The 25064-nt window shown below is 49.1% G+C and overlaps 1 protein-coding gene across 1 annotated transcript in view; it reads right to left on the bottom strand.

Annotated features, from left to right (window-relative positions):
* Positions 1–458: 458 nt before the first annotated feature.
* TEP1 (telomerase associated protein 1) overlaps positions 459–25064 on the bottom strand; it is a 36515-nt gene continuing 11909 nt past the window's right edge. The window contains exons 10-55 of the mRNA XM_081151933.1: positions 23751–23860; positions 22943–23033; positions 22549–22714; positions 20368–20536; positions 19715–19873; positions 19457–19534; positions 18562–18692; positions 18180–18239; positions 17145–17303; positions 16318–16494; positions 15972–16092; positions 15301–15425; positions 14912–15025; positions 14702–14819; positions 14355–14549; positions 14052–14227; positions 13795–13951; positions 13503–13682; positions 12961–13053; positions 12542–12674; positions 12235–12385; positions 11870–12003; positions 11589–11677; positions 11205–11319; positions 10332–10572; positions 10011–10134; positions 9022–9146; positions 8798–8897; positions 8422–8577; positions 8065–8277; positions 7661–7814; positions 7354–7566; positions 6606–6766; positions 6242–6355; positions 5222–5329; positions 4730–4862; positions 4562–4638; positions 4326–4458; positions 4049–4185; positions 3763–3887; positions 2534–2677; positions 2291–2387; positions 1454–1559; positions 1142–1335; positions 919–1023; positions 459–695 (exon numbers count right to left, since the gene is read on the bottom strand). Of these exons, the coding sequence (XP_081008059.1) occupies positions 573–695; positions 919–1023; positions 1142–1335; positions 1454–1559; positions 2291–2387; positions 2534–2677; positions 3763–3887; positions 4049–4185; positions 4326–4458; positions 4562–4638; positions 4730–4862; positions 5222–5329; positions 6242–6355; positions 6606–6766; positions 7354–7566; positions 7661–7814; positions 8065–8277; positions 8422–8577; positions 8798–8897; positions 9022–9146; positions 10011–10134; positions 10332–10572; positions 11205–11319; positions 11589–11677; positions 11870–12003; positions 12235–12385; positions 12542–12674; positions 12961–13053; positions 13503–13682; positions 13795–13951; positions 14052–14227; positions 14355–14549; positions 14702–14819; positions 14912–15025; positions 15301–15425; positions 15972–16092; positions 16318–16494; positions 17145–17303; positions 18180–18239; positions 18562–18692; positions 19457–19534; positions 19715–19873; positions 20368–20536; positions 22549–22714; positions 22943–23033; positions 23751–23860 (6284 nt within the window). The 3' untranslated portion in view covers positions 459–572. The remainder of the gene's footprint in view (positions 696–918; positions 1024–1141; positions 1336–1453; positions 1560–2290; positions 2388–2533; positions 2678–3762; positions 3888–4048; positions 4186–4325; positions 4459–4561; positions 4639–4729; positions 4863–5221; positions 5330–6241; positions 6356–6605; positions 6767–7353; positions 7567–7660; positions 7815–8064; positions 8278–8421; positions 8578–8797; positions 8898–9021; positions 9147–10010; positions 10135–10331; positions 10573–11204; positions 11320–11588; positions 11678–11869; positions 12004–12234; positions 12386–12541; positions 12675–12960; positions 13054–13502; positions 13683–13794; positions 13952–14051; positions 14228–14354; positions 14550–14701; positions 14820–14911; positions 15026–15300; positions 15426–15971; positions 16093–16317; positions 16495–17144; positions 17304–18179; positions 18240–18561; positions 18693–19456; positions 19535–19714; positions 19874–20367; positions 20537–22548; positions 22715–22942; positions 23034–23750; positions 23861–25064) is intronic.

Below are 25064 nucleotides of genomic sequence, written 5' to 3'. Positions count from 1 at the left end.
GAGTTCCGAGTAGATGGGACTGTTTCGCTAAGAGGAAACTAGTGTTTTCCTACTTCTATCGGTTCTTTCTAAAGGCCCTGACTGGGGGCACTATTGACTCACTCTTCCTTCCAGCTCTCCATTCAAATTCAGTGCTGGCCAACACTTTCATTCCTTCTCCAGGCAGGAGCGGCATCTTAGGCTCCGGGGCCCAGCAAATGACACAAGAATTTTAAAACCTGGTTTCAAAGAATATCTACTAAAGATCTGGTTCACTTTCTTGCAGTTCTAGTAAAAATTACTGTTAAAGCAGAAAGAGCCCTGACCGGCATGGCTCAGGGTTAGATCGTTGGCCTGCAGACTTGAAGGGTCATGGGGTTCGATTCTGGTCAAGGGCATCCAAAAAAAAAAAAAGAAACATTATAACATCCATTTTCTTCCCTCTTGGTCCAAATCCACATGAGAACACAGGCAGAACTGTATCTGAGATTTCCTGACACTTTATTTTTATAATTTTATCAAGAAAGTCGCCGCTGGTGTCTTCAGACTTGAGCCTCCAGCACGAATGGTATCTCTGCTCTGAGTAGGGCACCTCACTCCCAGGACAGAAAGTACACATTGCCCTGCGTGTCCCCCACGGCGAGCTGCAGGACAGAGTCGGGCCCCAGCCAAGGCTCCAGGCAGCTCACCGCCCCTTCGCACCGGAACAGGCCCAACTACAAGGGGAACAAAAAAGAGGGAGATGAGAGCTACAGGCCTAGGGTCTCCTTACTAACTTGTTTTTCTCTCACATTAATGTTTTTTATTTAGAACAGGCTAGTCACACATTATTGCAAGAAGAGCAAAAGAAAAGAGAATTTTGATCTTCTGAACTTTCTTATCCCAAGTTTGCTCTCTTGCGACATCCCTTCGGCCCTCCTTGCGCATATACACACTTACCAGTTGCATGCTGGGTCTCTCCCACAGTTTAACATCTCTGTCCTTTGAAGCTGTCACCAGCAACTCAGGCAGCACATGGAGGGCTGTGACAGAGCCCGAGTGAATCTCAGAGAAGAAGGGGAAACGTATGGTGAGTTCTCTGAGTCTTTCCTTAGTCGAGGAAGCATCAGGGTCAGGCCTGAAGCCTCTTCCCCTATATTTGTGACCCTTCCCTTAAACTCACCTTTCTACGCTGCCGTGTCTTTAGACGTGGGTTTGTTGGCCAGCTGTACATATATGGGTCTGTTTCTGGAGTTTGGGTCTCAGGCATTTGTACTGGTTTCTGCCAGATGTTACCCGTGGTCCATTCTCCTTCAAGGGTGCATTTGGCCAGGTTCCACAGCATCCCATCAGAGCTGGCACACAGAAACGAGGACTCTGCCGTTTCAAGGGCAGAGTTAGGTCTCAGGCTTTGAAGGATCCCCCCCTCCCCCCCGCACCCTCACCTCCACCCTCACCACCTCTGGATTCCTCGGGTCCTCCCATCACCACTCACCAGATTCCGGTTTGGCCTCAGTTACTGATATTATGGTCCCACTAGGATTCTCCAAGTCCAGATCAAACTCCAGGCACTCTTCTAACTCTCCAGATTCCTTTGGCCTCTGTGAAAGGGCAGATCATTTCATTTAGCCTATGCCTGTCACTTAACCCTGCCCAGACAAAAGCAACTGTTTTCTCTTCTGGACTGGCCAGGATTTTTTTTAAAAAACTAACCCAGAAACAGTAAAGTGCACAAATCTTAACTGTGCATCTTGATGAATTTTTACACATGTATACACATGTATATGTCCTACACATGTATGACCGGATCACGATGTAGAACATATCCATCACCCTGGAAAGTTGCCTTCATGCCCCTTCCCAGTCAATACCAGAGACCTCCAGCCCCAGAGCCAACAATATTCTGACTTCTGTCACTATAAATTAGTTTTGCTTGTTTTTAAGCTTCATTTAAGTCAAATAATGGAATATGTACTCTTTTATGTCTAGCTTCTTTCACCCAACCAAATGTCTATGAGATCTGTCTGTATTGTTCCAGAAACTAATACAGTGGTAAGGCAAGAGAGACAAAAAAAAATGCAGTTCATGAAAAACCTGGATTTATGGTTTCCCATGACTTTCTTAAACACTAGAATCTCTTTTTGTATCAATGAAATCTTAGTGGGAAACAATATATAATGCTCTTAAGTATAGCTGCTCCAGTTGAAGGAAGAGAAGGGGATTTGGAACCAACTGCCTTTACCTTTCTCTTATGCTCCATCATGGCCTCAAGGTTTTAAAATATTGGTTCTGGACAAATCTTTATTTTAACACACATTCAAACCAGACTTACCAAGACAGAAAGAATTCCAGGGGCCATTGGCTGCAGGACAAACACACCATAGTCCTGGTGGGTGGACAGCATCATAGGATGTTCTTTATAGCTGTTCCTGGTTTACAAGAAAGAAAGAGGCTGAGCCCAGACGCCTCTCTGTAAGACCCCAGTGCTTGTTCTCAGTCAGACCCAACCTCAGGGGAACCAGGAACCCATTTTTCCTTTCTCCAGCCTGAGAGGAAACTGCATTTTGGATCTTACCAGATTACGGAGGGAGCATCCCCTGGCTTCAAGTGCAGTACTTGCAAATCCGCCTTGGCCAAGATGAGGGAGTCACCATCTGGGGCCAGGCCCACACCTGTCAGGAACCCTAAGTCCTCCTGCAGAACTCGGTCCAGGTGAAGGCTGTAGCTCACAAAAGGCACATGGGAAGAGAAAGATCCTACTTCAGTCTACCTCTCAGGCTCCTCAGTCCCCCATGAAGTCCTCAGGAGCGAAGTAGGAAACTAAATGCATCATCTTCCCTATTCTGTCTCTCCTTCTGTTTTTCTCATATCAGTATTCATCACCATCACCCCCTTACTTGCTCAAACTAGGAATCTCTAATATTCTTGTCTTTTCCTTCCCTCCTGACCTCCCACTGATCAATAAGCACTGTGGAGCCTACTTACAACACATGCCTCAATCTGTATCCTTCCCATCCCCACTGTCCTGGCCAGGACCCACATTACATCTTCCCTGACTGTAGCCACAGCTATGAGAGTGGCTTCCCTACCTTCAGTATCTCTCTACTACTATCCACCCTCCTTACTGCCACCCAAGTTCTCTTTCTAAAATCCAGATAATTATTCTGTTCAAAATTCTTAGCACTGTGTCCCCTATAGCCCAATCCCAGTTTATCTTTTCAATCTAAATCCCCACCCTCACCTCCCACCAAGAACTCAAAGACTTGGCTTATGTACTCAGAATACACCACGCACTCTTGTGCCTCCGTGCCTTTTATTAATGCTACTTCCTCTTCCACATCTCCATTCCCTTCCCTCACTGGTCCAGAAAACTCCTACTCATTCTTTAAGTCCAACCTCAAATAGCAACTCTGTTGTAAACTATAAATTTCTCAAATTCTGCAGCCCCAGGGGATATGGACATATATGGAAATTATATATATATATATTCTTTATAGTAGCACTAATCACTCTGAATGCCGTTGATAGTTTACTTATATGCACACTCCTCTACTATGAGCTTTCTAATTAACAAATTAAGTTCACACTGCCTGACCCGGAGCTTAGCATAAAGTAGGCACTTGATAATTATTATTTAAATTGACATGACAAGGAGCAGAAAACAGTTTCCCAGGGACTTTTTTCTGCCTAGTAACTAACATCCTGTTGACCTAGTTCAGAAGTAGAGGTGCAGCAATTTGAGTAAAATCCTGGCTGTAAGGAGACTGCCGTTCTTATCACGTTAACCCAGCTGCTTTGTTTCACCTGAAATTTCTGGGTGTTGAATCCTTCTGCAGCTCCACATGCCACTCGCTGACTTTTTCATCAGCACTGACAACAACCAAGGTGTTTGCCGAGCGCCAGATTAGAGCACTGATGCGGCCTGGAGCCTGGCGTACACAACAAGTTCATTTCAGTATTTCTGAGAAACAGGATTTCACCCTCTTTCCTCTCCCAGGCATCTATACAACCTCCAACCTGGGCATGTACCATTAAATACATAGCCTGGTCAGAATTCACATAGATAAGGAACTGAGGTTGCCCAACTCACCTGTCCTGTGGCCACCGCCTTAGCTTCCTGCCATAAGGTTAGTTCCCCAGCTTGATTCCCAGACACTGCCACAGAACCATCTGGGGCCCAGGCCACAGCTGTGACGGCTGCAGGACTCCTAGGCATGTTTGTCTCGTCTGGAGAAGAGAGAAGTAGCAATCATTAGGAGCTGGACTACTGCTGGGATACAAGAGGAGATATCAGGCTACTCTTGACCTTCTTGGTCCCAGTTACACAACCCTCTTTCATACCTTGCCTCTCTCCACGTCTCACTCACCTGCCTCCTTAGGTACCTGCCAGAGCCGTATAGAACCATCCTCTGAGGAGGTCAGCAGGAGGCCCGAGGCCTCTGAAACAGCAGCTGCATTGATTGGGCCACTGTGTCCCAGGAGGGTGTGTGTTTGAAACACCTAAGAAGAAAGGATGGAGATGGAACAATAGGGGTTGACACACAGAAGATCATCTGCTATTCCTTTTCTACCTCCTGCACTCCAGTCCTTTCAGGAAACTCACCAAGAGTGGATGCCACAACCGTGTGACCCCATCCAGTCCAACAGTCACCACCATAAGCTCTGAGCCAGGCTGGCAAGCTGATGAGACAGAGAGAATGAGTGAGAAGTGGGGAAGCAGAGGAGAAGGGAGGAGGCAGCAGGTGAGGGAAGGCAGCTCATGTCTCATCACCTGCACGGGGCTCCAGAGCGGCTGCACAATGGCTGATGGGTCCTGAGTGAGCAGGGATGCTGGTCAGCTCCACGCCCCGATGGTCCCATACTTTCAAGGTCCCATCCCGGCCCACAGACACCACGTGCTCTTCCTGCCCCAGAGGAGAGTCACACTAAGCAAGACATGGGATGTACAACTCCCACCACAGAGCTGTGAGCTGAACATTAGGGGCTTAGAAGATGTTAGAGTGAGGAGAACTGGGGACATAAAGCTGGGGGGCTCAGGGCTGCAATCCTCCCACGAGGTCATACATCTAAGATGCTGTGTTTTCATGCTTGCCCTTCCCTCACACCAACCCTCAGCCTCAACACCCTAATCCTGCTCTGATCTGGGCCCAAGCACCTCATTCTTTATACCTCTTTGCCTTGGGATTAGATACCCAATGCATCATCTCCCAAAGCACCCTTGGCCTTCCCAGAGACCCCGGGGTACTCTGTATTCCCTTCTCACCACGGCCACAACGGCGCTCACGGCACTCTGATGACCCAGGAACTGACCAAGCTGCTGTCCCAATGCTGGGTCCCACAACCCCACAGAGCCATCACTGGAGCAGGAGATCTGCAGAGTCAGAGGTCAGAGGAGTGGGGGTATCAGCATCCCTCCAGCATTTCTGTATGCTCATCATGGAGGGCACTAGCCTTGTGACTGAGAGCAGGCTACCCTGGCTTCAAATCCTAGCTCCACCATTCATTACTTTGTGACCTGGGCCAAGTTCATCTCTCTGAGCCTTAGGTTTCTATCTGACCAGGATAATGACAGTGTACCTATCTGCTGTGGTTACTGTGCGGCTGATGCATCTACAGATAAAGGATTTAGCCACAGCTGCCTGGCACACAATGAACACTGTAGCTATTGTCTTTGTTATTAATAGAGTGTCAGTCAACAAACTCAGACAAAGGTAAAAAGTCTGCAATGCCTGGCTACCTAGAAGGCAGGGGAAGGACAAACCATGACAAGTTTATTCAACTTACTCTCATTCCTCTCTCATCTCTTTTTGAGAACAACCTGGGGACTCTCCATTGGAAAACTAGGCTTCACCAACCTCTAGTCATAATGTGAGACTCATTTCTGCCTTAGAACAAAGAAATAACAGTAGTACCCTTTACTGCAGGGATGGGGCATCCTAAGCCCCCAGGAGAGAGTTTTGTGCTCTTGTCAAGAGCATGAGCTTTCTATCAGAAAGTTTACTGGCTCAGCTTTATCACTTAGGTAGCCTTGGAAATGTTCTTTAAACTATCTGAGTTCAATGTCCTGGTCTGTGAAATAGCTATGATAGTAGTATCTCCTTTACAGGGCGTTGTAAAGATTAAGTGAGACAATATAAGCAAAGAGCTTAGTCCAATGCCTGGCACATACTGCCCAATAAATGTTAGCTATTACTGTTATAAACGGGTGTCAGGAAAGGATCAGATGGGGACTGTTGTCCTCCCCCAGGAGCCCTACTGAGCTTTGCACCTACTGTTCACTCACCAGTAGGTTGTCTTTGGTCCAGGCACAGCCAGTGACCCAGTCACGGTGACAGGCAGGGAAGGAGCAAATCAGAACAGGGGCCGTGGGTGTCCTCACATCCCAGCAGAGGAGACTCTGGAAAGGTCCCAAAGGATGGAGGAGTGAGGACCATGGGAGAGAGGGAGGAAGACCAGGACCATCACAGGCAAGAGGTTTCAAGGGAAGAGAGGGTATTGAGGGAGGGAGGTGGGTAGATCCAGCACAGGTTTGACAAAGCAAAAAGCCAGAGGAAGCAACAGGAATTGGGCTGTTCAGGAATACAGGAACCAGGGGGCTGGGGACCCAGGGGGAGAAGGGCCCAGGGTTGCATCCTTTCGAGGCTCACCCGATCCCGGCCCCCGGTGGCCAGGCTGCAGCCATCAGTGCTGAAGCTACAGCAGTTTACGGGGCCCGTATGTCCCTGGAGTTCAGTGGCACAGGGAAAGTCTTCTGCCTTTTGTGGCAGTGTCAGCAACTGCCTTGGCCACAGCCGCACTGTGAAATCCTCTGCATTGGAAATAGGGAGAGAGAAAGATACCCTGAAAGAAGCAGGGAGGCAGGTCTAGAAGCCAAAGACAAAGGCAATCATGAGGGCTGAGGGCGAGGTCTGAGGGCACAGCTCCAAGGGAGGGAAGCAGTGAGTCACAGCTATGGCGAGGCCCTGGACAAAGGTCAGATGTCACTTGAGTACACAGGACAGGATGCCAGGCACTTCCAGCCCGGGCTCTACAGCTGTCTCTCTCTAATTCCGTGCTGCACCGCCAGACCCTCCCCTTTCCAAATACCCACTGTCACTTGGATCACGCCTCCTACCTAGAGAGGACTGAGGCCACTCTGCATTATCACCTCCACATCTCTCTTACCTCCTGAGGGAAACCCATCCCCTTACACAGCAAAGTTTCCCATTGGCAGAAACTCGAAGGATCATAGGAATCACAAAGAGGTCCCAGCATCAGGGTTAGGGAAGGAGGAGAAACAGTCTATACTAATTGTGCAAGATAAATGCATTTAAAAGGACTTTTAAAGTTTTAAAAAAGTTTTTTACATGTGTGTATTTTCAATGATTCACAGCCCTGCCCACTGCCCAGCAGTACCTGAGGCAGAGGCCAAGAGTTCGTGGGAGGTGGCCAGTCCCAGCACAGGCTTCTGGTATCTGGACAGGAGCCAGAGAGACTGAAGGGAGCTTTCCTTGAGGGCCCAGGCCTGCAGGGATCCATCTTCTGCACCACTCACCAACACCTCAGGGCTTAGCCAGGCCAGTGCGGACACTGCCACATCTAGTGCTTGACACTGAGCCCCCTGGGAACCTAGAGAATGAGAGGAAACAAGAGAGGAAGATTCTTGGAAAGGAAAGGGCCTCTTTCCAAAGGCTCAAACACCCCATCTTTTCGCCCTTTGTACCTGAAGATATTTTGTAGATCCTGATGCCATCAGCTCGGTACCCAACAGCGACCAGATGACCATCTGGGCTGAGAGCCACAGAGAGGGCAGGCGAGAGAGAAAGGGAACCCAGGTACCCACGGGGCTGACCCAGAGACCCGGACCACACCTGAACCTGAGGGCCGATAAAAGCGCTTAAAGATACTCCACTTCCACCCCAGAGTTACAGCCAACCTGCTAAAGTCCTCCTTCCAGACACTCTTCTCCTGAGAGCTGCTGGCAAGCACACCCGCATGCTTCTCCCTGAAGCTCACACCAGCCGAGCTATCTCCACAGTCCCCTCAACAAAGGCCCAACCTCACCCAACATTCCCTGCCTTTGCGACCCCCTCCCTGGAACCCACCTCCAGCCCTCTGACACCTGACCTTGCCATCCTCTCCGGCCGTCAATAACTGGCACCCAGCACGCAGGAAAAGGGCAGCGGCCACAAAGCCATCGTGGGCAGGGAAGGCAGCCAGGCGTGCTCCCTTCTGCCAAGCCCACAGCTCCACCATCCTGTCCAGCCGGCCCACAGCCACCACCTGCCCAGGCCCATTGAAGGCCAAGGTACAGACAGAGGCTCCTGGAGTTCCCAGTTCCTACACAGGGAGGTAGAAATGGAAATGTCAGGGCCTGCTCTCAACACAGCCCAAAGTGATACAAAATGTGGACATCCATCATTGCCTACCTTCCGTTCCCACCCTTCTGTATTCCTCCCCCAGGGCTACACAGGATTTTCTCACCTTGGTGACTTTGAGCCCATCCACCTGGAAGAAGATGAAGCTGCCAGACCAGCTGCCTATGGCTATCACCTGCCCCTCTGGGTGAAAAGCAACACAATTCACGGGTTTGGGAGAGGTGTGCTGGGAGGCCAGCTGCCCATGGACTGTGTCCCACAGCTGGAGGAGAGAAAGGGGAGGTGTCAGGTGCCCGAGAGAGATGCCTGAGTTCCTCAGTCCTACAGCTCCAGGGACCACTTTGTCCAGTCCCCACCCTCAGCAGGGAAGGCCTCCCCAGGCCAAGCAGTCAGCAGCCTCTGCCATTCTGACAGAACCTCCCACTCCCTGGGCTGACTCAGTGCTTAGGGCAACTCTGACTACCACGGAGCTCAGTCATTACCTTGAGGCATCCCCCTAGGCACACAGTGGCCAGCAGCCGGCGATCTGGGCTCAGGCAGCAGCCGCTGATTTGGTACTGGTGAGCCTTCGTCTGTAGCACCCTATCCAAGGGAGACAGAGTCAGGCCCCGGGGCCCTCTGGCCACAGGCTTCCCCTCACTCCCCACTCCCTGGGCTTCCCACAGACAGGGAAGGCCCTCACTCCAAGACATGGGAGAGTCCTTACCGACAACCATGCTGCAGGTCCCAGAGCTCCAGGAGCCCATCAAAGGCAGTAAGAAAGAGGAAATTGTCCGAGAGGAACGAACAAGAGGAGACCCCATCACAGCCACTCACCATAGATTTCTCCTCCTGTGAAGGTAAGGGGGGAAGTGTGTTCAGAACACTCCCTTGACCGCCCCACCCCCACCCCATGTCCAGCCACTCCAAGCCCCAAGCAAAAAGGAGGCCATGGCAAGAAGGGCTGGAATCCCTGGGTCTCTACATTCTCTACATAAGTCTCCAAGTGTGGCTCTCTGGCCCCATATCAGGAACACCTGTTAAAAGTATAAAGCTTTGGGGCCTACTCTAGACCTAGGCCAAGCGCAGGTCCAAGTAGGGCCTTGTGATCCAAGTGGAGTCACAACTTGTCCCCACTCCAAATCCCATATGTATCCCCAAACCAGAGAAGAATTTGATGGGCCTGCATAGGGAACGAGGTTACATGTATGCATACATATGGGAGACAAGATATGCGTAGAAAGATGAGAGACCCACCTCTCCAGACTTGAAGCACTTTCTGCTGCAATCATTCCAGCAATTTACAGGAAACCGTCCCCCATGTCTTTGCTCAGGCTCCCCCTAACTCAACCCGGAAGGCCTGCCCTTCTCTGTCCTATCTCCTACGGGCACTATACAACTCACTCAGCTCTGATCTATGAGACATGGCTATGTTTTGGTTCCTTTTTACCTGCTATGTCTTATCTTTCAACAAAACTAACTACTTGGCAGGCAAAGACAATGTCCTTGCAATGCCTATGAAGTGCCTTGAATAGGAGGTATATGGCAAATATTTGCTGAGTGATTGATTTTGCCCCAAGCCCTTTTGATCTGATGTGAGGGAAGTAAAGTTACTGAATCAAACAGGATGATAGCAGGTGGGCTTGGCCTGTCTAGGGTCTCAGGGCAGTCTGTGAGGCCTTTCCGAGGTAAACTGCCCCACACTGAGTGTCATACCTGCCAGGTTCTCAGGTCCAACAGGTAAACTGTGCCATTGGCAGTGCCCACAGCGGCTCTTTGCCCACTGGGGGAGAAGGCAACGGCTGTGGGGGATGAGGAAACTGCCAGGGACAGGCTGGAGCTAGAGAAAGAGCAGGAAGAAAGGGAGGAAATGAGGAATGAGGGGAAGGAAGCAAGTGGGAATTCATTTCTGCATTTCTATGACTGAGTCCCCCTCTCCACGGTGACTCTGTCTGATATCTCTATTCTCCAGTCTCAGAAAGGGCTGCAGCTTGCAGCTCTGGTGGGCTTGCGAGGGTCTGGGATTAAGTTTCTTACCTTTGCTGGCCCCCCATAGTGTGGGGTTTATTAAGCCATTGTAGCGTGTGCTGGAGGTGCCATCGCTGAGAGAGCTGGGGGGCCTGGCGACAAAGAGGAGAGTCCAGAGGCTGGTTGGCTGCCTGCTGAGGCAGAAGCAGGGGGTACTGACTGAGGACTGGAGCCTGCTGCTTCAGGAAGGTGTGAAATACAGCAATGTCAGCCTCAGGGAGCTTTTGTTCCTCTTCAGGGACTGTGGAAGCTATAGAAGAGATGCAGAGGATCATTGGGAGCCAGCCTGGCCCCCATGAACCCCAGCACCAATACGTGTATCTAAAATGATAAGTCTCAAAGTGTGGCTCTCTGGCTCCACATCAGAAACATCTGTTAAAAGTACAAATCTCTGGGCTCCACTCCAGTCCTAGGCAAGCAGAATCTGTGGACCCAGACTTCTTCAATTTGAATAAGTTTCCCAGGTAATTTTTTAAAAATATATATCTTTATTGATTTCAGAGAGAGGAAAGGAGAGGGAGAGAGAGAGACAGAAACATCAATGATGAGAGAGTCATCGATTGAGCCCATGACCTGGGCATGTGCCTTGACCGGGAATTGAACCCCGATCGCCTGGGTCCTAGGTCGACGCTCAACCGCTAAGCCACACCCAGCCAGGCTCCCAGGTAATTTTATACCCTCTAAATAAAGTTTGAGAACCTCTAATCTAAGAGATTTAGGCAAAAGGTCTCCCTACACTCACTTGTTTATCCTCTTGGCATTTCCTACTTGGAATGGAAATTAGATTGTTCTTTCCATTACAACTCCCTCTGAGCAGGGCCCCCATGAACATACCCAGGGACCCTGTATCTCAAAGAAGAAGCCACCCAGAGACCATCTCACCATAGAGGGCATGGGCTTCCAGAAGCCGAGCGATCAGACCCAATTCCAGGTGTGCAGCCACCACGTGGAGACTGGTGAGGAACTTTGCAAGAAGGCTGCGGTTCCCGCTCTGGAGCTGAGAGGGCCAGAGTGGATTTGTTAGGGATGTGAAGAGGCTGGTGAGGAGGGACAATCTAGTCTTAGACCTGCCTGTGCAGCTGGGACCTAGACCTCGGGGCTGGGACAAAAGACCTGAAAGAGGAGGGCAGGAAAACCAAAAGGAGAAAAGGGGGAATTTGAGAGGGGTAGTGGCAACAGTGATGGGGGTGGTCAAGGGAGAGAGGCGTCTCAGAGCAGTCAAAGCAGGTGATTGGGAGAAGGTGCCAGTGGGATGTGGGGACTAACCAGGTGGTAAGGCAGGTCCTCCAGAGCCTCAGGGGGGCAACTTCGGAAGGTGCCTGAGGCATCAGGGTCACAGGTCTTCCAGAGCTGAGCTGGAGGTATGAGTCAGAGGAAGGGGCATTGAGATGAGTTCAGCCCTGAAGCATCTCCAAAGATCACATTCCCTCAGACTATAGCAAGCCATCCACCCCCTGAGGTGGTAGGTGAGAGGCCAGTAAAGGGAGCAGCAGTGGGTGGTCCTGGCCTTTGGGCCCAGGCCCCACACTAATTGGGGCTATAGCTACCTGCTATGAGGACATGTGCTGTGCTTTCCAGCTCCAGCCTCTTCCCGTATCGACATTTAGCTGCTGTCCTCAGGGGCCCATCAGGCAGGCAGAGCCGGGCACCAGGCCTCTCCAGGGGGCCCTCCCCTAGCAAACTGTCCTCATGTGAGGGAGAGAAGGAAGGAAAAGAGAGGGAGGAAGCCTGTCAGTGAGCATCCTGGTACAGCTGTGGGCTCCCATTCCCACCTCAGACAGTAGTAAGTTGAGTGGCAGGCATTCAGGGTCTGGGAGCCAGGTGTCAGTGCTATGCAGAGGAAGGGTGGGGTGAAGAAGAGATCACATGGGGCCTGATTCAAAGACAGGAAGACAGCTAGGGGCACCTGTACCTGCGCAGACTCTGGAGGAGGTAGGCAAATGGGCCCATGGGGTAGGGATCCCCACTGTTACCAGCAGCCACTGCTTCTTCCCAGGTCTTGGTCCCTCTGGGAAGAACCTGCCATGCACTCAGCACTCCATGCAGCTGGTCCACAGTCAGACCTAAAAATGCAAGCTCTCTGAGGCCCCCACCAAACCACACAGTATACCCATCCCCCGGAAGGCTAGTCCCTCCTTGCGCTGCTGTGAAGGCCCTAGCTGAACCAGAGTCATCTAACCTCTGAGCCCTCAGCCTCCCAATCCACTCCAAGCACTGACCGCTACGTGTGACCCCAAGGGTGGCCAAGGCTCGGGAAAGGATATCAGGGCCATGCTCTTTCTCTAGGGTGCCCAGGATGTGCTGCAGCAGCAGGGGGACAGTGGCGGGCAGGGTCCGGAGTTTCTCAGACACCTGGGAGAGGAGAGAGACAGGCTTCAATCAGTGGGGGGAGAGGGAGAGGCAGCTTTGGTTGTAGGGAGGGGAGAGGGCAGCAGGAAAAACCGTGGGAAGGGATGAAAAGGAAAGGAAAACAGGTGGGAGAAAGGCAGGGTTGGGAACGAGGTGAGGATGGGGAATGGGTGACCAAAGATGACAAAAGATGAAGGTGAGGGATGGGAATGGAAGAAGCTGCGTGGAGACTGGGAGGTGAGATTAGGACTTCGAATATGAGGACTAAGGGGTTACATTCTCAACCAACCTGCTCATAGAGTGTGAAGAGCCTCAGGTGATTGGTGACCAGGCGCAGGTAGAGCGGCAGGGCTGACCCACGCTTCACCAGCAGCAGCTGCATCTGATGAGACTCAGAGGACTCAACATGGGTACCAGAGAGCCTGCCTACAGCCAGCCCTCCGCCCCTGCTCTCCAGTGCAGCACAGAGCCCACTGCAAGGCACTTCTCTGAGAATCTCCAGCAGTGGAGACCACGGCTCCCCCTTAGGGCACAGTCATCCCTGCCCTATGCTGCTCTGCCCAGCCAGCCCCTTTTCTGGGAATGCCCAGACTACCCCATCCAGTAACCACAGCTTCACTCCTCCCCTCACCTGGATGGGCCCTGGAGAAACCATTCACCACGGGAAAGGCTAGGGAGTCAGTTATCTTATTAACAACTTCCCCGGGCACAGGGTTTCTGAGGAAGTGAAGCACAGCTGGCCTGTGTGGGGCAGCTAGCTGCCTCAGCAGCCTGGTCGTGGCAGTTCTCAGATTCACCCCACACACCCACCAGCCCTGGCCTCAATCCAACCTGGTTGTTAAAAGGTGACTCCTCCAGCCGCTTCCCGTACAGAGCCAGCTCCTCCCTCACCAGCCGGGCCCGGGCAGACGGCTCCAGAGGCCCCAGGGCCACCACATGGGCACCTTGGCTCTGCTCAAGGGTCTCCCCCAGGCTTGAGTCGCTAGACACACTCAGCACCAGGTGCACCCTCTGTGAAATTTGGGCAAAAGGGTATGGAGGCAGAAGGGAAAGAGAAGAACAAGATTGGAGAGGCCCCTTTCCTCCCTGCTGCATCCCATCCTCACCTCCTTCTCACACTCACCCGGGGAAGGGCCTTTGGGATCCAGTCTGAGATCAGCTGCCCATGCTGGTCCACCAATCTGTCAGCCCCATCAATGATCAGCACCAGGGTCTGGCCAGATTGCAGGGACTGAGCAGACTTGGGCAGCAGCCTTTGCTGCAGCTCCCACACCAGGCCCCTGTATGTGGAGGGGAAGGACCAGGGTCAGCCAGAGAGGGAGATGCAGGGGTGGCATCTTGCAGCATCAACAAGGCAGGGCTAATGGGGAAGATACACACCGGTAGGTACTGGGCAGGGCACTTGGCTCTTGCAGTTGGCTATGCAGATAGGCACAGAGGCGTCTAAGTAAGGTGAGGGCAAGACCCTGGTCAGGGCGGGCTCCTGAGAAGTGGAAGAAGACTAAGGGGGCCACCTTGGCCCCATCAGGAACCTGCAAGGCTGACACAAGGGATGCCTGTATGGGAAGGGAACAGAAAACACGGTCACATTTTACATGCACAAGCTCCCTGGCCCCACCTCCCCAGCCCTCCTTAGCCCACACAGCCCTCCCTCCTCCTGCCCAGGCCTCTGAAACTCTGTACCAGGAAAGTGGTCTTGCCCTGCCCCGACTGTCCGGTCACCAGGCTCAGCCTCCCTTGGTGCTGCAGCAGCTGCTGCACTATATCCTGAAGAAGGCGAGGTCGGGCAGAACTCGGTGGTTTCTGAAGCTGCTGAAAGGTGGCCTGGACCACGTCATCATCTGGGATGGACACCTGCTGCTCCAGCTGGACCGCAGGCTGAGGGCATATGAGACAGCAACTATGTTTCCATGCTCCTCAGGACCCCAGGCCTAAGACTCACAGGGTTCCCACAAAGCTGCTTGCCACCCAGGAGTATCCAGACCACCCCACCCCCTCTCCACTCCCCTGCCACCAGCACTCCTGCTGACCTGTAGGTAAAGCTTCTGGATCATACTCCACACATCCTGCAGAACCAACTGCCCAAACTCCTCCAGTCCCCCAACATAGGGCCGGTCGGCTGCAACACCCCCCCACTCACAAGGGTATCTGTGGGCAAAGTAAGCACAAGCAGAGTTAGAGCAGGCCTGGATGCCCTCACCACATCTCCCTGTGCAGGGACTCTACCTCCCCCAGCTCACCTGCGACAGGTAATCCCTTTCTGTTTGTTCAGGTAGTTCTTCAGGTCTGAGATCCGATGTACAGCCTCTTCAGACTCAGGAGTAAAGTCAGGTTTCCAGGCATCTGGCACAGAGCTGACCACCAAAGAAACCCAAGAGTGCTGCTGGACTCACACCCAGCCTCTCTCCACCCCACCCATCAGACCGGGCTGCGGTTCCCTGAAGCCTCAAGTGCAGCTCTCCTGACTTCAGCTCCAAGGCTGATCTGGTGCTGCAAAGGCCCGCCCTCTGAGCCCCGTTTCTCCCTTCTAGCTCCCCTTCCTCTACTCTGACTATGGGAAGAAAAGACATGCCCACCAAGCCTGTCTGGCCTTCTGTGGAGACCAAGGCCCGGAGGCCAAAGAAGGTACCTGAGGAAGCTGGAATCCCGGAAGTAGATGAGAGGCTGGGCGGAGGGCTGCAGGCGGAGGCCCCGATTCAGGAACTGCATCACTTCCATCTCCGTCACAGAGCGACCTGAAGGGTACTGCTGAGCCTGAGGGAGAGGGCAGAGAACAGGTGGGTTCAGTTTGACATCACACTAACCTCTCCCCTGGGACCTGCCAAAACCCCAGGGCTCCTTCATCTCAGGAATGTTCCTTCCTCCCTCTAGACACAAGCCAATAAAATATAACTAACAGCTAATACTTATTGAATGCATTATATATTGAGTATTTTTATAGCTTCCTTACTCTCATAATAAGCATGCAATGTAGATGTCATTTATTTCTCTTTAGTATATGGGGAAATGGAGGCCAGATTAGGATAAGCTATTTCCCACAAAGCCACACAGTCACTGAAGGGAGATCAGAACTGGCATCCATCTGATAGAAAACCTAAACAGACCTGCCTGCTTAACTTAGCATCCCATAGTCAACCCAGAGATACTTCTCAAAGGATTTCCCTCATCTAGGACTTGGCCACTCACAGAACCTTTTGCCTGTGCATAGTCCCAGAGTTCTTGATCAACCACAGCCTCCCCCCACTCATGCCCCAACCTTTGCTTCCTCCCCAAACTCTGCTCCAACCTTGTCTGCCTTACCCAGTGAAAGTGAGGATGGTCAGGCAGGTTGTAAGTGGGGGGAACGTAGCCATAGCGAGAGCCCAGAATCCCAACAAACAGCTGCGAATTCTCCACCTCCCCGAGGCACACTTCCAGTTGTCTGCAAGCATGATTATGGGGCGTCATATCAGGGAACACACACACAAATGGGGAGCCAGGGCCCTGGCTCACAACTGAGCAGTGGGAAGGCAGGCTGCTCCTGTTAGCATCCAAGCAGCAATCCACTGCTCTCAGCCCTCAGGCATCCTTGCAGCCCCAAGCCTGCCTACCTCAGTTCCACCACTTATGTCCCTCATCCTACCCCTCTTCTCTGTGGTCCCCACACCTGTTCTTACGAGTCTCCTCCTCAGTGATGCCCCAGCGCAGGTCGATGGCGAGAAGGCTAATGCGGTGGGGAGCTGCTCGGGCCTGCAATGCTGGTATCACGGACCTCAGGAGCAGGTCCCGTTCCCCGTGCATGTCCCGGAAAGTGGAGGAAATGAAAAGCCGGATGCTGCGCCATCTGGGTGTAAGCAAAGGGCTGGGCTCAATCTAGGGGTCAGCCCCACAACCTAATTCCTAGATCACCCTTCAGCACAGAGCATGAGCCAGGTACAACAGATAGCAGGGGAGTGTCCAACAGGCCTCCAGAGAATAAGCTGCTCACAGCCCCAGCTGCAGAGTCCTGGAAATTAAACCCCACTTGCCATCCCTTATGCACCCCTCCTTTGTCCGATAATAATTATTATGCACTTACTATGTTGCCCAGGGAAGGCTCATGATAACACTTTGAGGTAAGCACAGTCATTATCTCCAGTTTACTGATCAAGAAACTAAAGCTTAAAAAATTAAGCAACCAGCCCAGGTCTCAAGCTACTATTTGGCAAAGCCATGATGAGAAAACCAGAGCCCATGCTCCTAAGCCCTCTGCCTGAGCCCTGGCTGTATGCTGCCCGCCTCACATTCTGACTCCCTTTCCCCAGTAGAGAAAAAGGCGTATGCGCACAACCTGAAAACTTCCTGTGTTAGAGAAGCTCCTGCCTGGGAAAGCAGAAGCCACCTCAGTGAATAAGGCAGGAGCATCTCAACAGCCAGAATTTCAGTCACCTGAGTTTCTTCAGGTTTTGAAGGCAGCCCCTCCCAATTCACAAAGGCAGAGAAACACATACTGACCCAGGCTGAGAAATAGGAGGCAAGGGGCTTAAAGTGTTCTCTTCCAGTGGCCGGAGAGATAGGGCCCCTCTCTTTCCTGGGGGAGGTGGAATCTTGAATATTTTGTCCATTTGGCCCACATGTTCTAGAAGACGGGAGGCCCCACGCTCTGCAATGAACCTAAAACAAGTAGTGACCAAAAATATGAAAGCAGAATAGCACAATGAGAATCAGTAAGGTTTTCTAAGGGGGCAAAGGACTAGGTTAGGGGCCACAGTTAACTGGAGCTCCTTAAGAAGAAGACCACAAGCAATGAATGTAGGCTTAAGATAAATGAGGGTGCAGATCCACAGGAATGAAGGAAAAGAGAAAAAACTAGGTCTAGCCCCCCCGTTACACATCATAGGCTATCTGCTGTGCCAGGGGAAACTGGGCTGGGCGAAGGTAGAAAGATGAAGGCCATCCCAGTCTGGGCTTGATTAGCTCTGTACGGGCCTTGAAAGCTCCCTGAAGAAGGAGGAATGCATATGAGGCTTCTTAATAGGAGTTGGGGCAATGGGTGGCATCCAAAGGAAATAGCAGGGAAGAAAACATGTAAATGAGAAGGCTAAGCATGGAGGGAAAAAACAAAGTAAAAAACTATCTGTAAATTTGGCATAAATAAATAACTTTAGTATGGGATTTCTTCTGGATCAAGAATGGAACAAAGAGAACTAATGTGACCAACACTTGAGTTGGTGACTTAAAAGCAAACGTACAATCTCCCATGTCCCTTTTTCTTCTTTCCTACTAGATGTAATACAAAAATGATGGCTGGAGCTGGAGCAGTCATTTTGTGCCATGAGGTGGAAGCAGAGTATTTGATAATGGTGGAGTAATAAGACAGAAGGTGCCCAGTCTCTGTTACACTGTGTTGCTGCTATGCTTAGACAGCCGAAAAGAGGAATACACTACTATCTTCCTTGAAAAAAGAAGTAAATGGAGTAGAGACCACAGATATCTTTGAAAAGTGCTCTAACAAACCACCAGCCCCTTCAGTGTCCATCCTGTACTCACTTCAGTATCCCATCAGTACAGCCTGAGAGTGTCACATCATTAGGATTCAAATCTTCTAACCTGCAAAGGAAGAAGAAGCCATTACCTATCAGAAACAGAGACAGGAACACAGTCACTGCCACTGAACACCCTAGGATAGCCACCCCACCTCTGCACTTTTAATAGGGTTATGTGCTAGGCTTGGCCTAGGGTGGACCCTCACAAAGGGGTATGAGCTAGGCTGAAAACTTCAGAGAAGGTTCTTGCACATCAAGTGCAACAGACATAAGAGGAAGAGCTGGGGAGGTGCCTGGCGAGTGGGAGGGTCCCAAACTTAATAGGGTAGAGATGAAATATGGATCACTATCTTCTGGCACTGGGCAATGAGTGTGAGCACCCTTACATGTAACTTGTCCCTTTTAGGAGAACACCAACAAAGAGGCACTTGGAATTCACATGCTGCCAGAAAAGCTGCTTGGCCTTATTTGTCAGTTTCTCATTCATATCTGTGCCAAAGACAATGACCCTGTCCACCTGTAAGACAAAAGGGAAGGGGCTGAGACCAGGGAACAAAGGAACAGAAGACAGGCCAAAGAGCTCAGGACATCAAGAGATCTCTGAGCACCAGGGGAGTGAGGAGAATTCTGAGTGCGAAGGGAAGCTGCTTCTCCTGAGAGCACTTAGGACCAGGCAGCCATTGACCCTGACTTGGAGGGGCATCAAAGTGGAGGTTGGGGTAGGGGCAGTGGTGTGCAGTAGCTGGCTCAGTCAGCTTCCCAAGAGCTGGTTGCCAAATGTTTAGGAATTTTGTGAGCCAGTTGTGAAACATGGCCACTATTAAATATTAAACTGTATGAACTTATACTGTTAACGGTAAAAAGTAAACTTAAAAACAAAAAAGAAACAAAGGTAATAAATAAACACTTATCATTTCCTAATTACTTTACTACATCTTGATCTTACATGTATTTTATCTGTATTGCCGAAAGACTACACAATGGTATACTTACCATCTCTTCCCAACTCTGAGTTCACTGACATCAGGAAATCAGCTTAAAACAGCCATGGAAGGAATATTTACACCATGGAAATTAGCAAAGGCTACTAACCAAGACTTATTTTCCCAGATTGCTGGTTGTTAAACATTTACCAGCAAACCACTGGTTAGGGTGTTGCAGCCAGCAGGGAGCTGACCTGGGTACATAGTTTGAAAAGTTAGCTTTCAGGAGTGAGATACATCAGTTGTGGATAAAAATGTAGAGGAGAGGAGGGTTTCTCAGGGACTGGGCCATACTCACAGGAACCCTCTGGGCAGCCAGAGATAGCAGGTATTTCCCAAAAGTATGCAGAGACCATTCATGCTCTTCACCTAAGTCCTGAAGGAAAAAGGCTCATGTTAGTTGCATGCCTGGGAGATGATCAGTAAGCAACAAACACCATAGTCAGCTTGGGAAATCTTCAGAACTGCGCATATCCAAGCCTTTCCTGACTATAAAGGCTGTTCCCAAGCCTGTGTCCATTCATATATTTTTGCACGGTGGGGGTGGGTGACTTACCTGGACTTGGGCCTGGAGTGTCGCGGCAGTCTTCAGGATACCGTCCTCTGCGTTAATCACCGCAGTCTTCACAGCGCCCCTTCCACACAGCAAGAGATCCCCGCGCTCTGCCCGCGCAATTATCATGCAGATCAACAGCAACACATAGTTCAGGGGGGGCTGAATGGAGAAGTGTCAGGGTGAAACAAGGCTCCCCTACTTTCAATCCACTCTTGTCTATCCAGCCCTGAAGGCCAAACAACTCCACTGCTTGGGGAAAGGGAAAATCCCGTTTAGGAGGGGCCGCTTCCCACTTGGACAGCCCTTAGGAGAGCTGCCAGGGAAGGAAGGAAGGAGAGGCCAGGACCCCTGCTCAGGTTCAGCACTCAGATGTAGGGAGGTAAAAGTAAATATTTTGGTGGCAGAAATTGAGAGCAGATTATGTACCAGCCAAATGTGGAATGTTAGCATTATAATCCATGAACAGGCTTGAGGCCACATTCTAGGAATTGTCCCTAGGGACCAATGTCTGACACTGGGAAGCAAATGCAGTCATTTATTTCACTTGCTTGCTTGCTTATGCAATGCTTGCTTGTGAGAACCAGGTCTGTGAACAGGGTACCTCTCCAGAGCCCCAGCATCCTATCAACCCCCAACTTTTAAATTTTTTTTACCCCTTGAGGGTTGCTCTTGGGACAGAGCTTGTCTGCATCAACATCTGTCATATAGACCAGGAGGGTGCGGCCTGGCAGCGGGGGCAGACTGTGCTTCACGGAGAGGTCCACGGCTGTCTCCAGGGCCTGTCGATACCGAGCCAGCATCTCACTGTCACATTTCCTCTGTCTGCAGACAGAAAAGGCACAGAAAGGACTCAGGGGCTCCTCTGTTTGCCACTTTAAGGCAGATGGGAAGATGAGAACTTGCCACTCAAGTATTGAGTCTTCCCCCTCTACCCCCTTCCAGAGCCCCCCTCTATTCAGTAGAGAAGACAGGGACAGAGCCTCCCTTTGCTGGCATTCTACAGGACTCTCCTAATTCATTCTCATGGCAGAAGAGAAGTTGTCTATAGACCCACTCTCTGAATCACTTGCCACACTTAACACATCAATCCACACTTGCTTCATGAGGTAAGATTTAACTGCTACATATTTTTACATTGTATTTTAAAGAACTAATGCTACTTCCTTATTCTGAAAACTGAAAGTTAAAGAGGAAAGAATTGAGCATTCATTCCACCTTTCCAATACAATCTCTATTATAGGTAACTGAATACCTTTAGTTAATGAGGGAGGTTCTTTTTAGAATTTCAACTAATAAGTTGAGAGAGAGAGAAACATTGATGTGGGAGAGACACATCAACTGGTTGCCTCCCGCATGCGCCCCAACCCGGCTGGGGATCGAGCCTGCAACCAAGGTATGTGCCCTTGGCCAGAATCGAACCTGGGACTCTTCAGTCATTGGGCCAACGCTCTAACCACTGAGCCAAACTGGCTAGAGCAACAAGTAAAAAATTTTAATATGGACTAGATAATAAATGATAATACCAAGGATTTTTTTCATTTTTTTAAAGTATATTAATGATATTCTGATATATAAGAAAATGTCTGCTTTAAAAGATAGGTGAGAAGTATGGAGGGTGAATTAAAATGCGTCATATTATTTGACATTTGTTTTTAAAAACAACTTCAAAAAAAGGAAAAAGGAAAAAAAGAGAGGGATCAGGAAAGGAAGTGTAGTAAAATGTAGATAACCACTGAATGTGGCTAAAAGTTTTATAGGATTCCATTGTACTATTCTCATTACTCATGTACATGTTTAAAATTTTTCATAAGAATTTTTTAATCTGTAGAATTCAATAGTTTCAATCCAATAAAATTAAATTATAATTAATAAAATTAAATTAAATGAAAATTTCACATGTAATTTTAAACTTTCTAGTAGCCACATTAAAAGAAAGTAAAAAGAATCAAAAGAAATTAATTTAATATTACATTTAACCTTATAAAAATATTTTCATTTCAACATGCGATTAATACAAAAATTATAAGTGAGATATTTTACATCCTTGTTTTATACTGTCCTCAAAATCCTGCACATCTCAGTTCCGACAAGCCACATTTCAAGTGCTCAAAAGCCACATGTGGCTAGTGGCTACCTTAATAGCCAGCAAAGGCATACTGTTTGGACTATACCCTAGGCTTTATTCTTAATGAACTGTGTTCAACCACTGGTCACTGATTCAGGATATTCCTGGCCACTGAGTTCTACTAGAAAGTAAATGATCCCTGCCTTTGCCTTGAATGAAAATGAATGAAGATCCTGTTGAAGCATCTGAAAGGACACGGTGCTGGGACTTAGGACAGGTTTCATGTCTGTGTTTGAGCCTGCTTGATGATAACAATATATGTGTAAAAAAAAAAAGGAAAGTGAATGGGTCAGAAAATACAGAGAGAGAAAGAAACAAAAAGAAAAACAAAAAGATATCACAGAGAAGAAAAAGAAAGAAAACCATGAACCAGAGCAGAAGCAGAGAAGACACCAGCACACACAAAGAGAAAGGGAGATGCTACACAGACCCACAGAATCCATGAACACCAATGAAACAAATCACAACGAATAGAGCAGAGGCCCAAACATAAATTTTGCCTCATGATCTCGCTATAGGATAATGTTGAAGACAAGTTTTGCTGTGCAAGGGACGACTGGAACCAGACAGGTCTAAGCCGTTGGGATGACTGAGAAGCACAACTTTGCAGGGAAAAAGTTGGGGTTCCCAGATGACTCCCAAGCCTTATTAGGGTACCTTTTGTTGCCCACCCTTTGCTTCCACATAACACACAAACACACACACACACCTGATCCTGTGTATTTTCAGCTTCTCTCGCTTGAGCTGATCATACAATACGGGCATCATCATTGCTGCCCGAAGTTCCCGACGATTTAGGTTGCAAAGTTGCCCCGGACAGTTGAGCCTCTTGATTATCCTCTTCATCAGTTGTGTGTTGGAAGGAAAGGGCAATTCTGCAGGGCAACAGGTAAGTATCTGAGTCAGGCAGTTTATATTCCCTCATCTTCTCTTCCCATCAATATCGGTCCCGCACCCCAACCCTTGGGGCTGGCAAGCATCCGACCTCTGCCCACCCAGCACCCTGAGACTGGAAGGCAAGAGGCTGAAAAACATCAGTGCTGCTGCCTCATTTATTCTCAGGCATGAGAGACAAACAGGAGCCGGAAGAAGAGAGATAATACCTTTACTTTTCAGTTGAGCCTCAAGGTCATTGATGGAATCATGGGCATTAAGGAATCTGAATGGAAACTGCCGACTGTGGATCACAGACTTCTGGAAAGCAAGGGAAGGGTCATGAGTATGGTAGGCATTAGGGGCCTCAGTGACCAAGAACTTGAGATAACCACTCCAGACTTGTGGGAAGGTGAGGAAAGACAGATGCATATTAGAGAAAAGGAGGGAAGATTAAAGAAAAATGAGTCATCATGTGAGAATATGAGAAGAGGTAAAGAAGAAAGGAGAGGAAATAACAGAAGGAGCTCTCTTTGTTTTATATCAGACTCCCTCTGAAGTCAGTTAAATCACAGAAGTGCTTCCTCCTGGTAAGTGGCTGATCTCAGAAAATAAAAAGGGAAGTTCTTTTTTCTTTCTTTTTTTTAAAATGTATTGATCTTAGAGAGAGAGGAAGGGAGAGAGAGAGAGAGAAACATCGATTTGTTGTTCCACTTACTTATGCATCCATTGGTTGCTTCTTGTATGTGCCCTGACTGGAGATCAAACCCAAAACCTTGGCGTATGGGGACGATGCTCTAACCAACTGAGCTATCCGACCAGGGCAAAAGGAAAGTTCTTATACTCTAATTTCTCAAAGGGTGGATGAACCTCCCAGACCTATCTCCCCTAACCTATCTGTATCTCCATACCCATTTTCAGCCCATATGGAAAGCTTAGTAGCCATGACGTTCCCCAACCACTAAGAAAAGCCCAGTTTCCAAAGTTGGAGCAGCATCTCCACACCCACCTACCCAGCTCCCTGCCCCTCATAAGTACCGCTTGCTGGAGTCTCTGCAGTACAAGCTCGTGGTGGTGGGCACTGATCCCAACCCGCAGCAGGTTGCACAGATTCCGAAGCATGGCCATGAAGGGAAGCTTCCCATTGTCTACAGAAGGTGGGGCACAGGGCGAGAAAAGCAAACAAAGGATGCGTAAGAGAGGTCAGAGACCAGAGCAAGAAGTTCAAAGTCACAAAGAAACTTCAGGAAGGTGTTAACATATGATCTACCCTACTCAAAACATTTTAAATGTCTGCAAAGAAAAGAAAAACCCAGTTCACCTGAAGTTTGGAGCAAAATTTATACAACACTGTTTATGGGATGGCTGTTTCAATAAACAACTTATGTTATCACTTTGTCTATTGGCTCCAGCCCTGAGACTGGACTCAAATGGCAAAATATATTCTCTAATCAAGAGTAATGATTTATTGCATGATCTCACTTATATGTGGAATCTAATGAATAAAATAAACTGATAAAATAGATCCAGAGACATGGAAACATGGAACAGACTGATGAATCTCAGAGAGAAGGGGGGAGGGAGAGGATGGGATGAAAGTAACCTAAGAACTCATATGCATATATGCATCGCCCACCAACACAGACAATAGTGCAGTGAAGGCGTGGGGTGGGGGTAGGAGTGGTAGGAGTGGGGTGGAGGGGGTCAATGGGGGAAGAAAAGAGGGACATCTTGTAATACTTTCTACAATAAAGATAAATTTTTAAAACAGAGTAATAATTTCTAAACTTTTTAGATGGCTAAAAGAGAAAATTCCTAGTGTAAGTTTATTTATAAATTGTGTACATGTAGTACAATCATTAATATTTCAAGGCACAATATACACCCAAGGTAAGGTTCATCATCATGATAGTGAGTGCAAACCCCTATTTCAAATAATCTTCTTGACGCTTTTTAAGTTTTCTGGCAAACTTCTTGTAAGATCTGATTAAATAGTCATTATTTTTCATGTACAGGTGAAAAAGACTTGCAATGAAGCAGAATTTCACCTGTGCCAATTCCTTATTGTTCACTTGTCCCTGTGCTGTTAGTATTATCTTCAAGTCATAATTTTGTAATAATAACCTTTTTAAGATATAAGTCCATTTTAGAAGGTTAGTTTGGTTAATTATGAGTAATAATTCTAAATCCATTTATGATTCAAAGATAAGTTGTGATGTCACATTATGTAGAAATCAAAAAAAGTGAGGGGGCACCATCAATGCCCTCGTTGTGGAACTCCTCATCTTCCTCAAGAAACCTCAACCATCTTACATAACAACCATATACCATATGGACTAAGCGACTAGTACA

This window comes from Miniopterus schreibersii (genome assembly GCF_964146895.1).
Source record: "Miniopterus schreibersii genome assembly, chromosome: 1".
Taxonomy (NCBI): Eukaryota; Metazoa; Chordata; class Mammalia; order Chiroptera; family Miniopteridae; genus Miniopterus; species Miniopterus schreibersii.
This window is presented reverse-complemented; position numbering and strand designations above follow the sequence as displayed.